Here is a 14233-nt window from a genome sequence, read left to right on the forward strand (position 1 = left end):
TATATATATATATATATATATATATATATATATATATATATATATATATATATATATATATATATATATATATATATATATATATATATATATATATATATATATATATATATATATAAATATGGGAGGTGATAATAAATAGTGGTGATGTGAGAAGGAGATGGAGTGAGTATTTTGAAGGTTTGTTGAATGTGTTTGATGATAGAGTGGGAGATATAGGGTGTTTTGGTCGAGGTGGTGTGCGAAGTGAGAAGGTTTGGGAGAGATTTGGTAAACAGAGAAGAGGTAGTAAAAGCTTTGCGGAAGATGAAAGCCGGCAAGGCGGTGGATCTGGATGGTATTGCACTTGAATTTATTAAGAAAGGGGGTGACTGTGTTGTTGACTGGTTGGTAAGGTTATTCAATGTATGTATGACTCATGGTGAGGTGCTTGAGGATTGGCGGAATGCATGCATAGTGCCATTGAACAAAGGCAAAGGGGATAAAGGTGAGTGTTCAAATTACAGAGGTATAAGTTTGTTGAGTATTCCAGGGAAATTATATGGGCGGGTATTGATTGAGAGGGTTAAAACATGTACAGAGCATCAGATTGGGGAAGAGCAGTGTGGTTTAGAAGTTTAGAGGATGCGTGGATCAGGTGTTTGCTTTGAAGAATGTATGTGAGAAATACTTAGAAAAACAAATAGATTTGTATGTACCATTTATGGATTTGGAGAAGGCATATGATAAAGTTGATAGAGATGTTCTGTGGAAGGTATTAAGAATATATGGTGTAGGAGGCAAGTTGCTAGAAGCAGTGAAAAGTTTTTATCGAAGATGTAAGGCATGTGTACGAGTAGGAAGAGAGGAAAGTGATTGGTTCTCAGTGAATGTCGGTTTGCGGCAGGGGTGCGTGATGTCTCCATGGTTGTTTAATTTGTTTATGGATGGGGTTGTTAGGAGGTGAATGCATGATTTTTGGAGAGAGGGGCAGGTATGCAGTCTGCTGTGGATGAGAGGACTTGGGAAGTGAGTCAGTTAATGTTCGCTGATGATACAGCGATGGTGGCTGATTCGGGAGAGAAACTGTAGAAGCTGGTGACTGAGTCTGGTAAAGTGTGTGAAAGAGGAAAGCTGAGAGTTAATGTGAATAAGAGCAAGGTTACTAGGTACAGTAGGGTTGAGGGACAAGTCATTTGGGAAGTAAGTTTGAATGGAGAAAAACTACAGGAAGTGAAGTGTTTTGAATATCTAGGAGTGGATTCGGCAGCGGATGGAACCATGGAAGCGGAATTGAGTCACAGGGTGAGGGAGGGGGCGAAAGTTCTGGTAGCGTTGAAAAATGTGTGAAAGGCGAGAACATTATCTCGGAAAGCAAAAATGGGTATATTTGAAGGAATAGTGGTACCAACAATGTTATATGGTTGCGAGGCGTGGGCTATAGATAGAGTTGTGCGGAGGAGGGTGGATGTGTTGGAAATGAGATGTTTGAGGACTATATGTGATGTGAGGTGGTTTGTTCGAGTAAGTAATGAAAGGGTAAAAGAGATGTGTAGTAATAAAAAGAGTGTGGTTGAGAGAGCAGAAGAGGGTGTTTTGAAATGGTTTGGTCACATAGAGAGAATGAGTGAGGAAAGATTGACAAAGAGGATACATGTGTCAGAGGTGGAGGGAACGAGGAGAAGTGGGAGACCAAATTGGAGGTGGAAGGATGGAGTGAAAAAGATTTTGAGCGATCGGGGCTGAAGGGTGAAAGGCATGCAAGGAACAGAGTAAATTGGAACGATGTGGTATACCAGGGACGATCGCTCAAAATCTTTTTCACTCCATTTTTCCACCTCCAATTTGGTCTCCCACTTCCCGTTCCCTCCACCTCTGACACATGTATCCTCTTTTGTCAATCTTTCCTCTGTCATTCTCTCCATATGACCAAACCATTTCAATACACCTTCTTCTGCTCTCTCAACCACACTCTTTTTATTACCACACATCTCTTTTACCCTTTCATTACTTACTCGAACAAACCACCTCACATCACATTACTTTCATTACTTGATCAAACCACCTCACACCACATATTGTATTCAAACATCTCATTTCCAACACATCCACCCTCCTCCGAACAACCGTATCTATCGCCCACGCCTCGCAACCATATATCATTGTTGGAACCACTACTCCTTCAAACATACCCTTTTTTGCTTTCCGAGATAATGTTCTCGCCTTCCACACATTTTTCTAGGCTCCTAGAACTTTCACCCCCTCCCCCAACCTGTTACTCACTTCCGCTTCCATGGTTTCATCTGCTGCCAGATCCACCTCCAGATATCGAAAACACTTTACTTACTTCAGTTTTTCTCCATTCAAACTTACTTCCCAGTTGACTTGTTCCCCAACCCTTCTGTGTCTAATAACCTTGCTCTTATTCACATTTGCTCTCAGCTTTCTTCTTCCACACACTTCACCAAAGTCAGTCACCAGCTTCTGCAGTTTCTTACCCGAATCAGCCACAAACGCTGTATCATCACCTAACAACTGACTCACTTCCCAAGCTCTCTCATCCACAACAGACTGCATACTTGCCCCTCTTTCCAAAACTCTTGCATTCATCTCCCTAACAACCCCATCCATAAACAAATTAAACAACCATTGAGATATCACACACCCCTGCCGCAAACCTATATTCACTGAGAACCAGTCACTTTCCTCTCTTTGTTCTCGTACACATGCCTTACATCCTCGATAAAAACTTTTCACTGTTTCTAGCAACTTACCTCTCACACCATATACTCTTAATACTTTCCACAGAGCATCTCTATCAACTCTATCATAATAGTAATAATAATAATAATAATGATAATAATAGTAATAATAATAATAGTAATGATAATAATGATAATAATAATAATAATAATAATAATGATAATAATAATAATAATAATAATAATAAATATAATGTGTACGTGTAGGAAGAGAGGAAAGTGATTGGTTCTCAGTGAATGTAGGTTTGCGGCAGGGGTGTGTGATGTCTCCATGGTTGTTTAATTTGTTTATGGATGGGGTTGTTAGGGAGGTGAATGCAAGAGTTTTGGAAAGAGGGGCAAGTATGAAGTCTGTTGGGGATGAGAGAGCTTGGGAAGTGAGTCAGTTGTTGTTCGCTGATGATACAGCGCTGGTGGCTGATTCATGTGAGAAACTGCAGAAGCTGGTGACTGAGTTTGGTAAAGTGTGTGAAAGAAGAAAGTTAAGAGTAAATGTGAATAAGAGCAAGGTTATTAGGTACGGTAGGGTTGAGGGTCAATTCAATTGGGAGGTGAGTTTGAGTGGAGAAAAACTGGAGGAAGTGAAGTGTTTTAGATATCTGGGAGTGGATCTGGCAGCGGATGGAACCATGGAAGCGGAAGTGGATCATAGGGTGGGGGAGGGGGCGAAAATTCTGGGAGCCTTGAAGAATGTGTGGAAGTCGAGAACATTATCTCGGAAAGCAAAAATGGGTATGTTTGAAGGAATAGTGGTTCCAACAATGTTGTATGGTTGCGAGGCGTGGACTATGGATAGAGTTGTGCGCAGGAGGATGGATGTGCTGGAAATGAGATGTTTGAGGACAATGTGTGGTGTGAGGTGGTTTGATCGAGTGAGTAACGTAAGGGTAAGAGAGATGTGTGGAAATAAAAAGAGCGTGGTTGAGAGAGGAGAAGAGGGTGTTTTGAAATGGTTTGGTCACATGGAGAGAATGAGTGAGGAAAGATTGACCAAGAGGATATATGTGTCGGAGGTGGAGGGAACGAGGAGAAGAGGGAGACCAAATTGGAGGTGGAAAGATGGAGTGAAAAAGATTTTGTGTGATCGGGGCCTGAACATGCAGGAGGGTGAAAGGAGGGCAAAGAATAGAGTGAATTGGAGCGATGTGGTATACCGGGGTTGACGTGCTGTCTGTGGATTGAATCAAGGCATGTGAAGCGTCTGGGGTAAACCATGGAAAGCTGTGCGGATGTGGACGTATGTATATACATGTGTATGGGGGTGGGTTGGGCCATTTCTTTCGTCTGTTTCCTTGCGCTACCTCGCAAACGCGGGAGACAGCGACAAAGCAAAAAAAAAAAAAAAAAAAAAATAATAATAATAATAATAACAATAATAATAATAGTAATAATAATAATGATAATAATAATGATGATAATAGCAATAATGATGATAGTATGAATTGTAATGAATTGTAATAATATTAAACCTGACTGGTATATAAAGGTTGTTACCTTCCATCTCCCGGTAGGTGTGTGGACTACTTTGTTGACTATCGCAGTTGCCTAATGAAGGGGTACAACGTGCTGCCTGGCGCTCCAACCTCCATAACTGTGACCAACGCCCACCCGACCTTCGTCCTCCTCCACTGGTCACCACCCAAGTTGCTGGGAGACTCCGTCACTGCTTACCACGCCTTCTTCAGGCCTATTGAACCAGATCGCACATGCACCAGTCAGTGGTGAGTTTTAAACTGAATGTTGGATATGACAGCAACATCTTTAAATTTTTGGGATTAGGAAAAAAATACAATGTTGAAAGAGAGAGAGAGAGAGAGAGAGAGAGAGAGAGAGAGAGAGAGAGAGAGAGAGAGAGAGAGAGAGAGAGAGAGAGAGAGAGGCTACCTAAGTATTTACGGCTCTACAACAAGATTTTTCCTGAATGCAAGGATAGCGACAAGCATATATATATATATATATATATATATATATATATATATTCCTATGAGTTGATATACATCGAAGAGACGAAGCTAGGACGCCATTTGGTAAACAGACTATTGTCCAACTCCCACCCGACCTTCGTCCTCCTCATATATTTTTTATTATACTTTGTCCCTGTCTGCCGCGTTAGCGAGGTAGCACAAGGAAACAGATGAAAGAATGGCCCAACCCACCCACATACACATGAATATGCATAAACGTCCACACACGCACGTGTACATACCCATACATTTCAACGTATACATATATATATACATACACAGACATATAAATACATACACATGTACATGTTCATACTTGCTGCCTTTATTCCTTCTCGTCGCCACCCCGCCACACATGAAACAGCATCTCCCCTCCCCCTGCGCGGTAGCGCTGGGAAAAGACAGAAGGCCACATTCGTTTACACTCAGTCTCTAGCTGTCATGTGTAATGCACCGAAACCACATTTCCCTTACCACATCCAGGCACCACAAAGCTTTCCTTGGCTTACTCCAGACGCTTCACATGCCCTAGTTCAATCCATTGATAGCACGTCGACCCCGGTATACCACATCGTTCCAATTCACTCTTTTCCTTGCACGCCTTTCACCCTCCTGTATGTTTAGGCCCCGATCGTTCAAAATTTTTTTTACTCCATCTTTTCACCTCCAATTTGGTCTCGCACTTCTCGTTCCCTCCACCTCTGACACATATATCCTCTTTGTTAATCTTTTCTCACTCATTCTCTTCATCTGGTCAGACCTTTTCAATACAGGAAAGCAGTGATGGCTTGCGCAAAAGATGCCTGTGGCATGAAAAAGGTGGGAGGTGGGCAGATTAGAGAGGGTAGTGAGTGGTGCGATGAAGTAAGATTATAACTGAAAGAGAAGAGAGACATTTGGACTAGTTTTGTAGGGAAATAATGCAAATGACTGGTAGATGTATAAAAGAAAGAGGCAGGATTTCAAGAGAATGGTGCAAGAGGTGAAAAAGAGGATAAATGAGAGTTGGGGTGAGAGAGTATCATTAGATTTCAGGGAGAATAAAACGATGTTTTGGAAGGAGGTAAATAAAGTGCGTAAGACAAGAGAACAAATGGGAACATCGGTGAAGGGGGCTAATGGGGAGGTAATAACAAGTAGTGGTGATATGAGAAGGAGATGGAGTGAGTATTTTGAAGGTTTGTTGAATGTGTTAGATGATAGAGTGGCAGATATAGAGTGTTTTGGTGGAGGTGGTTTGCGAAGTAAGAAGGTTAGGGAGAATGATTTGGCAAACAGAGAAGAGGTAGTAAAAGCTTTGCGGAAGATGAAAGCCGGCAAGGCAGCGGGTTTGGATGGTATTGCAGTGGAATTTATTAAAAAAGGGGGTGACTGAGTTGTTGACTGGTTGATAAGGATATTTAATGTATGTATGACTCATGATGAGGTGCTTGAGGATTGGCGGAATGCATGCATAGTGCCATTGTACAAAGGCAAAGGGTATAAAGGTGAGTGTTCAAATTACAGAGGTATAAGTTTATTGAGTATTCGTGGGAAACTATATGGGAGGGTTGTTAAAGGGTGAAAGCAAGTAAAGAGAACCAGATCGGTGAAGAGCAGTGTGATTTCAGAAATAGTAGAGGATGTGTGGATCAGGTGTTTGCATTAATTTGTTTATGGATCAGGTGTTTGTTTAATTTGTTTGTGGATGGGGTTGTTAGGGAGGTGAATGCAAGATTTTTGGAGAGAGGGGCAAGCATGCAGTCTGTTATGGATGAGAGGGCTTGGGAAGTGAGTCAGTTGTTGTTCGCTGATGACACATCGCTGGTGGCTGATTCAGGTGAGAAACTGCGTAAGCTAGTGACTGAATTTGGTAAAGTGTGTGAAACAAGAAAGCTGAGAGTAAATGTGAATAAGAGCAAGGTTGTTAGGTACAATAGGGTTGAGGGACAAGTCAATTGGGAGGTAAGTTTGAATGGAGAAAAACTGGAGTAATTGAAGTGTTTTAGATATCTGGGAGTGGAATTGGCAGCGGATGGAACCATGGAAACGGAAGTGAGTCACAGGGTGGGGGAGGAGGCGAAAGTTCTGGTAGCGGTGAAGAATGTGTGGAAGTCGAGAACATTATCTCGGAAAGCAAAAATGGGCATGTTCGAAGGAATAGTGATTCCAACAATGTTTTATGGCTGCGAGGCGTGAGCTATAGATAGAGTTTTGAGGAAGAGGGTGGATATTTTGGAAATGAGATGCTTGAGGACAATATGTGGTGTGAGGTGGTTTAATCGAGTAAGTAATGAAAGGGTCACGGAGATGTGTGGTGATAAAGAGTGTGTTTGAGAGAGCAGAAGAGGATGTTTTGAAATGGTTTGGTCACATGGAGAGAATGAGTGAGGAAAGATTGTCAAAGAGGATATATGTGTCGGAGGTGGAGGGAACGAGGAGAAGTGGGAGACCAAAGTGGAGGTGGAAGGATGGAGTGAAAATGATTTTGAGCGATCGTCCGAACATGCAGGAGGGTGAAAGGCGTGCAAGTAATAGAGTGAATTGGAACGATGTGTTATACCGTGATCGATGTGTTGTCTATGGATTGATCCAGGGCATGTGAAGGGTCTGGGGTAAACCATGGAAAGTTCAGTGGCGCCTGGATGTGGAAAGGGAGCTGTGGTTTCGGTGCATTATACATGACAGCTAGAGACTGAGTGTGAACAAATGTGGCCTTTGTTGTCTTTTCCTAGCGGTACCTCGAGCGCATGCGTGAGGAGGGGGTTGTCATTTCATGTGTTGTGAGATGCCGACGGGAATGAATGAAGGCAGCAAGTATGAATTACATGCATATGTATATGTGTATATGTCTCTGTATGTATATATATGTAAACGTTGAAATGTATAGGTATGTATAAGTGCGTGTGTGGACGTGTATGTATATATATGTGTATGTGGGTGGATTGGGCCATTCTTTCGTCCGTTTCCTTGCGCTACCTTGCTGACGCCGGAGACAACGACAAAGTATAATAAAAAATGAAAAAAGAAATAAAAAAAATAATATATATATATATATATATATATATATATATATATATATATATATATATATATATATTTATTTATTTATTTTGCTTTGTCGCTGTCTCCCGCGTTAGCGAGGTAGCGCAAGGAAACAGACGAAAGAATGGCCCAACCCGCCCACATACACATGTATATACATACATGTCCACACACGCACAATATACATACCTATACATCACAATGTCCACATATATATATACGCACACAGACATATACATATATACAAATGTACATAATTCATACTGTCTGCCTTTATTCATTCCCATCGCCACCACGCCACACATGGAATACCATCCCCCTCCCCCCTCATGTATGCACGGTAGCGCTAGGAAAAACACCAAAGGCCCCATTCGTTCACACTCAGTCTCTAGCTGTCATGTAATAATGCACCGAAACCTCACATATATATATATATATATATATATATATATATATATATATATATATATATATATATATATATATATATATATATATATATATATATATATATATATATATATATATATATATATATATATATATATATATATATATATATATATATATATATATATATATATATATATATATATATATATATATATATATATATATATATATATATATATATATATATATATATATATATATATATATATATATATATATATATATATATATATATATATATATATATATATATATATATATATATATATATATATATATATATATATATATATATATATATATATATATATATATATATATATATATATATATATATATATATATATATATATATATATATATATATATATATATATATATATATATATATATATATATATATATATATATATATATATATATATATATATATATATATATATATATATATATATATATATATATATATATATATATATATATATATATATATATATATATATATATATATATATATATATATATATATATATATATATATATATATATATATATATATATATATATATATATATATATATATATATATATATATATATATATATATATATATATATATATATATATATATATATATATATATATATATATATATATATATATATATATATATATATATATATATATATATATATATATATATATATATATATATATATATATATATATATATATATATATATATATATATATATATATATATATATATATATATATATATATATATATATATATATATATATATATATATATATATATATATATATATATATATATATATATATATATATATATATATATATATATATATATATATATATATATATATATATATATATATATATATATATATATATATATATATATATATATATATATATATATATATATATATATATATATATATATATATATATATATATATATATATATATATATATATATGAACATGCAGGAGGGTGAAAGGAGGGCAAGGAATAGAGTGAATTGGAGCTATGTGGTATACCGGGGTTGAGGTGCTGTCAGTGGATTGAATCAAGGCATGTGAAGCGTCTGGGGTAAACCATGGAAAGCTATGTAGGTATGTATATTTGCGTATGTGGACGTATGTATATACATGTGTATGGGGGTGGGTTGGGCCATTTCTTTCGTCTTTTTCCTTGCGCTACCTCGCAAACGCGGGAGACAGCGACAAAAAAAAAATATATATATATATATACATATATATATATATATATGAATATATATATATATATATATATATATATATATATATATATATATATATATATATATATATATATATATATATATATGTATATATATATATATATATATATATATATATATATATATATATATATATATATATATATATATATATATATATATATTTTTTTTTATTATTATACTTTGTCGCTGTCTCCCGCGTTTGCGAGGTAGCGCAAGGAAACAGACGAAAGAAATGGCCCAACCCCCCCCCATACACATGTATATACATACGTCCACACACGCAAATATACATACCTACACAGCTTTCCATGGTTTACCCCAGACGCTTCACATGCCTTGATTCAATCCACTGACAGCACGTCAACCCCGGTATACCACATCGCTCCAATTCACTCTATTCCTTGCCCTCCTTTCACCCTCCTGCATGCTCAGGCCCCGATCACACAAAATCTTTTTCACTCCATCTTTCCACCTCCAATTTGGTCTCCCTCTTCTCCTTGTTCCCTCCACCTCCGACACATATATCCTCTTGGTCAATCTTTCCTCACTCATCCTCTCCATGTGCCCAAACCACTTCAAAACACCCTCTTCTGCTCTCTCAACCACGCTCTTTTTATTTCCACACATCTCTCTTACCCTTACGTTACTCACTCGATCAAACCACCTCACACCACACATTGTCCTCAAACATCTCATTTCCAGCACATCCATCCTCCTGCGCACAACTCTATCCATAGCCCACGCCTCGCAACCATACAACGTTGTTGGAACCACTATTCCTTCAAACATACCCATTTTTGCTTTCCGAGATAATGTTCTCGACTTCCACACATTCTTCAAGGCCCCCAGGATTTTCACCCCCTCCCCCACCCTATGATCCACTTCCACTTCCATGGTTCCATCCGCTGCCAGATCCACTCCCAGATATCTAAAACACTTCACTTCCTCCAGTTTTCTCCATTCAAACTCACCTCCCAATTGACTTGACCCTCAACCCTACTGTACCTAATAACCTTGCTCTTATTCACATTTAATCTTAACTTTCTTCTTCCACACACTTTTCCAAACTCAGTCACCAGCTTCTGCAGTTTCTCACATGAATCAGCCACCAGCGCTGTATCATCAGCGAACAACAACTGACTCACTTCCCAAGCTCTCTCATCCCCAACAGACTTCATACTTGCCCCTCTTTCCAAAACTCTTGCATTTACCTCCCTAACAACCCCATCCATAAACAAATTAAACAACCATGGAGACATCACACACCCCTGCCGCAAACCTACATTCACTGAGAACCAATCACTTTCCTCTCTTCCTACACGTACACATGCCTTACATCCTCGATAAAAACTTTTCACTGCTTCTAACAACTTTCCTCCCACACCATATATTCTTAATACCTTCCACAGAGCATGTCTATCAACTCTATCATATGCCTTCTCCAGATCCATAAATGCTACATACAAATCCATTTGCTTTTCTAAGTATTTCTCACATACATTCTTCAAAGCAAACACCTGATCCACACATCCTCTACCACTTCTGAAACCACACTGCTCTTCCCCAATCTGATGCTCTGTACATGGCTTCACCCTCTCAATCAATACCCTCCCATATAATTTACCAGGAATACTCAACAAACTTATACCTCTGTAATTTGAGCACTCACTCTTATCCCCTTTGCCTTTGTACAATGGCACTATGCACGCATTCCGCCAATCCTCAGGCACCTCACCATGAGTCATACATACATTAAATAACCTTACCAACCAGTCAACAATACAGTCACCCCCTTTTTTAATAAATTCCACTGCAATACCATCCAAACCTGCTGCCTTGCCGGCTTTCATCTTCCGCAAAGCTTTCACTACCTCTTCTCTGTTTACCAAATCATTTTCCCTAACCCTCTCACTTTGCACACCACCTCGACCAAAACACCCTATATCTGCCACTCTATCATCAAACACATTCAACAAACCTTCAAAATACTCACTCCATCTCCTTCTCACATCACCACTACTTGTTATCACCTCCCCACTTGCGCCCTTCACCGAAGTTCCCATTTGCTCCCTTGTCTTACGCACTTTACTTACCTCCTTCCAGAACATCTTTTTATTCTCCCTAAAATTTAATGATACTCTCTCACCCCAACTCTCATTTGCCCTTTTTTTCACCTCTTGCACCTTTCTCTTGACCTCCTGTCTCTTTCTTTTATACACCTCCCACTCAATTGCATTTTTTCCCTGCAAAAATCGTCCAAATGCCTCTCTCTTCTCTTTCACTAATACTCTTACTTCTTCATCCCACCACTCACTACCCTTTCTAATCAACCCACCTCCCACTCTTCTCATGCCACAAGCATCTTTTGCGCAATCCATCACTTATTCCCTAAATACATCCCATTCCTCCCCCACTCCCCTTACTTCCATTGTTCTCACCTTTTTCCATTCTGTACTCAGTCTCTCCTGGTACTTCCTCACACAGGTCTCCTTCTCAAGCTCACTTACTCTCACCACCCTCTTCACCCCAACATTCACTCTTCTTTTCTGAAAACCCATACAAATCTTCACCTTAGCCTCCACAAGATAATGATCAGACATCCCTCCAGTTGCACCTCTCAGCACATTAACATCCAAAAATCTCTCTTTCGCACGCCTGTCAATTAACACGTAATCCAATAACGCTCTCTGGCCATCTCTCCTACTTACATAAGTATACTTATGTATATCTCGCTTTTTAAACCAGGTATTCCCAATCATCAGTCCTTTTTCAGCACATAGATCTACAAGCTCTTCACCATTTCCATTTACAACACTGAACACCCCATGTATACCAATTATTCCCTCAACTGCCACATTACTCACCTTTGCATTCAAATCACCCATCACTATGACCCGGTCTCGTGCATCAAAACCACTAACACACTCATTCAGCTGCTCCCAAAACACTTGCCTCTCTTGATCTTTCTTCTCATGCCCAGGTGCATATGCACCAATAATCACCCACCTCTCTCCATCAACTTTCAGTTTTACCCATATTAATCGATAATTTACTTTCTTACACTCTATCACATACTCCCACAACTCCTGTTTCAGGAGTATTGCTACTCCTTCCCTTGCTCTTGTCCTCTCACTAACCCCTGACTTTACTCCCCAGACATTCCCAAACCACTCTTCCCCTTCGCCCTTGAGCTTCGTTTCACTCAGAGCCAAAACATCCAGGTTCCTTTCCTCAAACATACTACCTATCTCTCCTTTTTTCACATCTTGGTTACATCCACACACATTTAGGCACCCCAGTCTGAGCCTTCGAGGAGGATGAGCACTCCCCGCGTGACTCCTTCTTCTGTTTCCCATTTTAGAAAGTTAATACAAGGAGGGGAGGATTTCTGGCCCCCCGCTCCCGTCCCCTCTAGTCGCTTTCTACGACACGCGAGGAATACGTGGGAAGTATTCTTTCACCCCTATCCCCAGGGATAATATACATATATATATACATATACACATGCACACACATACACATACATACGCACATACACACACACACACACACACACATATATATATATATATATATATATATATATATATATATATATATATATATATATATATATATATACACACATATTTATATATATATGTAAGGTTTCTAGAAAACACTGTATTCAGAATATAATGACATCTATCTTTCAATTAGTCAATAGTTAAAAAAGTATTCCTTTCATATTTCCTTGGCCTGTGTTTGCTTTTCAAGTTACCACCTATATTCCAGGTTCTCTGAACACAATCATGATAGTTTTTCATTTCTTTTATAGTCTTGAAGAAAATAATTATGCTGTTCTGAGTCTCTCTTCATAGACCAAAGACATCAATTCGGACACCATTCTAATTGCACAATATTGCTCTCTTTCTAGCTTGTGTATGTGCTTCTGCAAATAGGATTGCAATAAAGACTAACCACCTCCCGGTTGAAATGTGACAAATCATGAAACTTGATAGTGGTCGTACGTTTGTCAGTAATGCACAGTGGTAACGCCAGTGCCTCTGTCAAAGTATCAATAACTGTTAACATTCCGAGACACTTTTTCATAATTTCATTTCTCCACATTTTCCCAGTAAACCTGTGGTACAACACAGAGTTCGTCTTGATCCTATCGCCAACTTCAGCACATGACGCAAATGTGCTTGACCATTAAATGTGCATCATATACAAAACTACTGATTGATGATGTTATTCCTTCTACTACATCATTAACGTAAGCCAAGGTCTAAATATAGATCCTTGTGGCACTCCGCTAATGACATCCTTCTTTCGTGAAAAGCATCCTCGAACAGGTAAATCTGTATCATCATTTCTACTAATAACGTAATATGTGGCATCACGCAGAAATTTTTTGCATGTTACGAATAAATATGTCTTTCTCCTATACTGAGTAATGGTTTTTATTTCATAAAAACGAAATAGGTTTATAAAACCTTCAATTCCATGCTGCTGAATGTAATGTTACCGAAATATTTTACATTTTTCCTAATCATTTTTAGCGTCTTTTTGTGATATATAATAGACATCAGTCTGTTGTACAGAAGAACGCCTTAATTTTCCTTCTTGTGTGTTGGAGCAAATTTTGCACATCAATCCCTTGGGATGATTTCTCCGGGAGATAGTACTGATTATGATCGTTACTGGCTCAGTCATATTTGTCAAACACGTCTACAGTACTTGTGGGTATAACCCATTTGTAATGGAAACAGTCTC

At 38.2% G+C, this 14233-nt stretch overlaps 1 protein-coding gene across 1 annotated transcript in view; it reads left to right on the forward strand.

Moving 5' to 3' along the window:
- LOC139755693 (Ig-like and fibronectin type-III domain-containing protein 2) overlaps positions 1 to 14233 on the forward strand; it is a gene marked incomplete at its 3' end in the record, with an annotated part of 712838 nt that overhangs the window by 665826 nt on the left and 32779 nt on the right. The window contains exon 13 of the mRNA XM_071674338.1: positions 4253 to 4462. Within this exon, the coding sequence (XP_071530439.1) occupies positions 4253 to 4462 (210 nt within the window). The remainder of the gene's footprint in view (positions 1 to 4252; positions 4463 to 14233) is intronic.

This window comes from Panulirus ornatus, chromosome 19, assembly GCF_036320965.1.
Source record: "Panulirus ornatus isolate Po-2019 chromosome 19, ASM3632096v1, whole genome shotgun sequence".
Taxonomy (NCBI): Eukaryota; Metazoa; Arthropoda; class Malacostraca; order Decapoda; family Palinuridae; genus Panulirus; species Panulirus ornatus.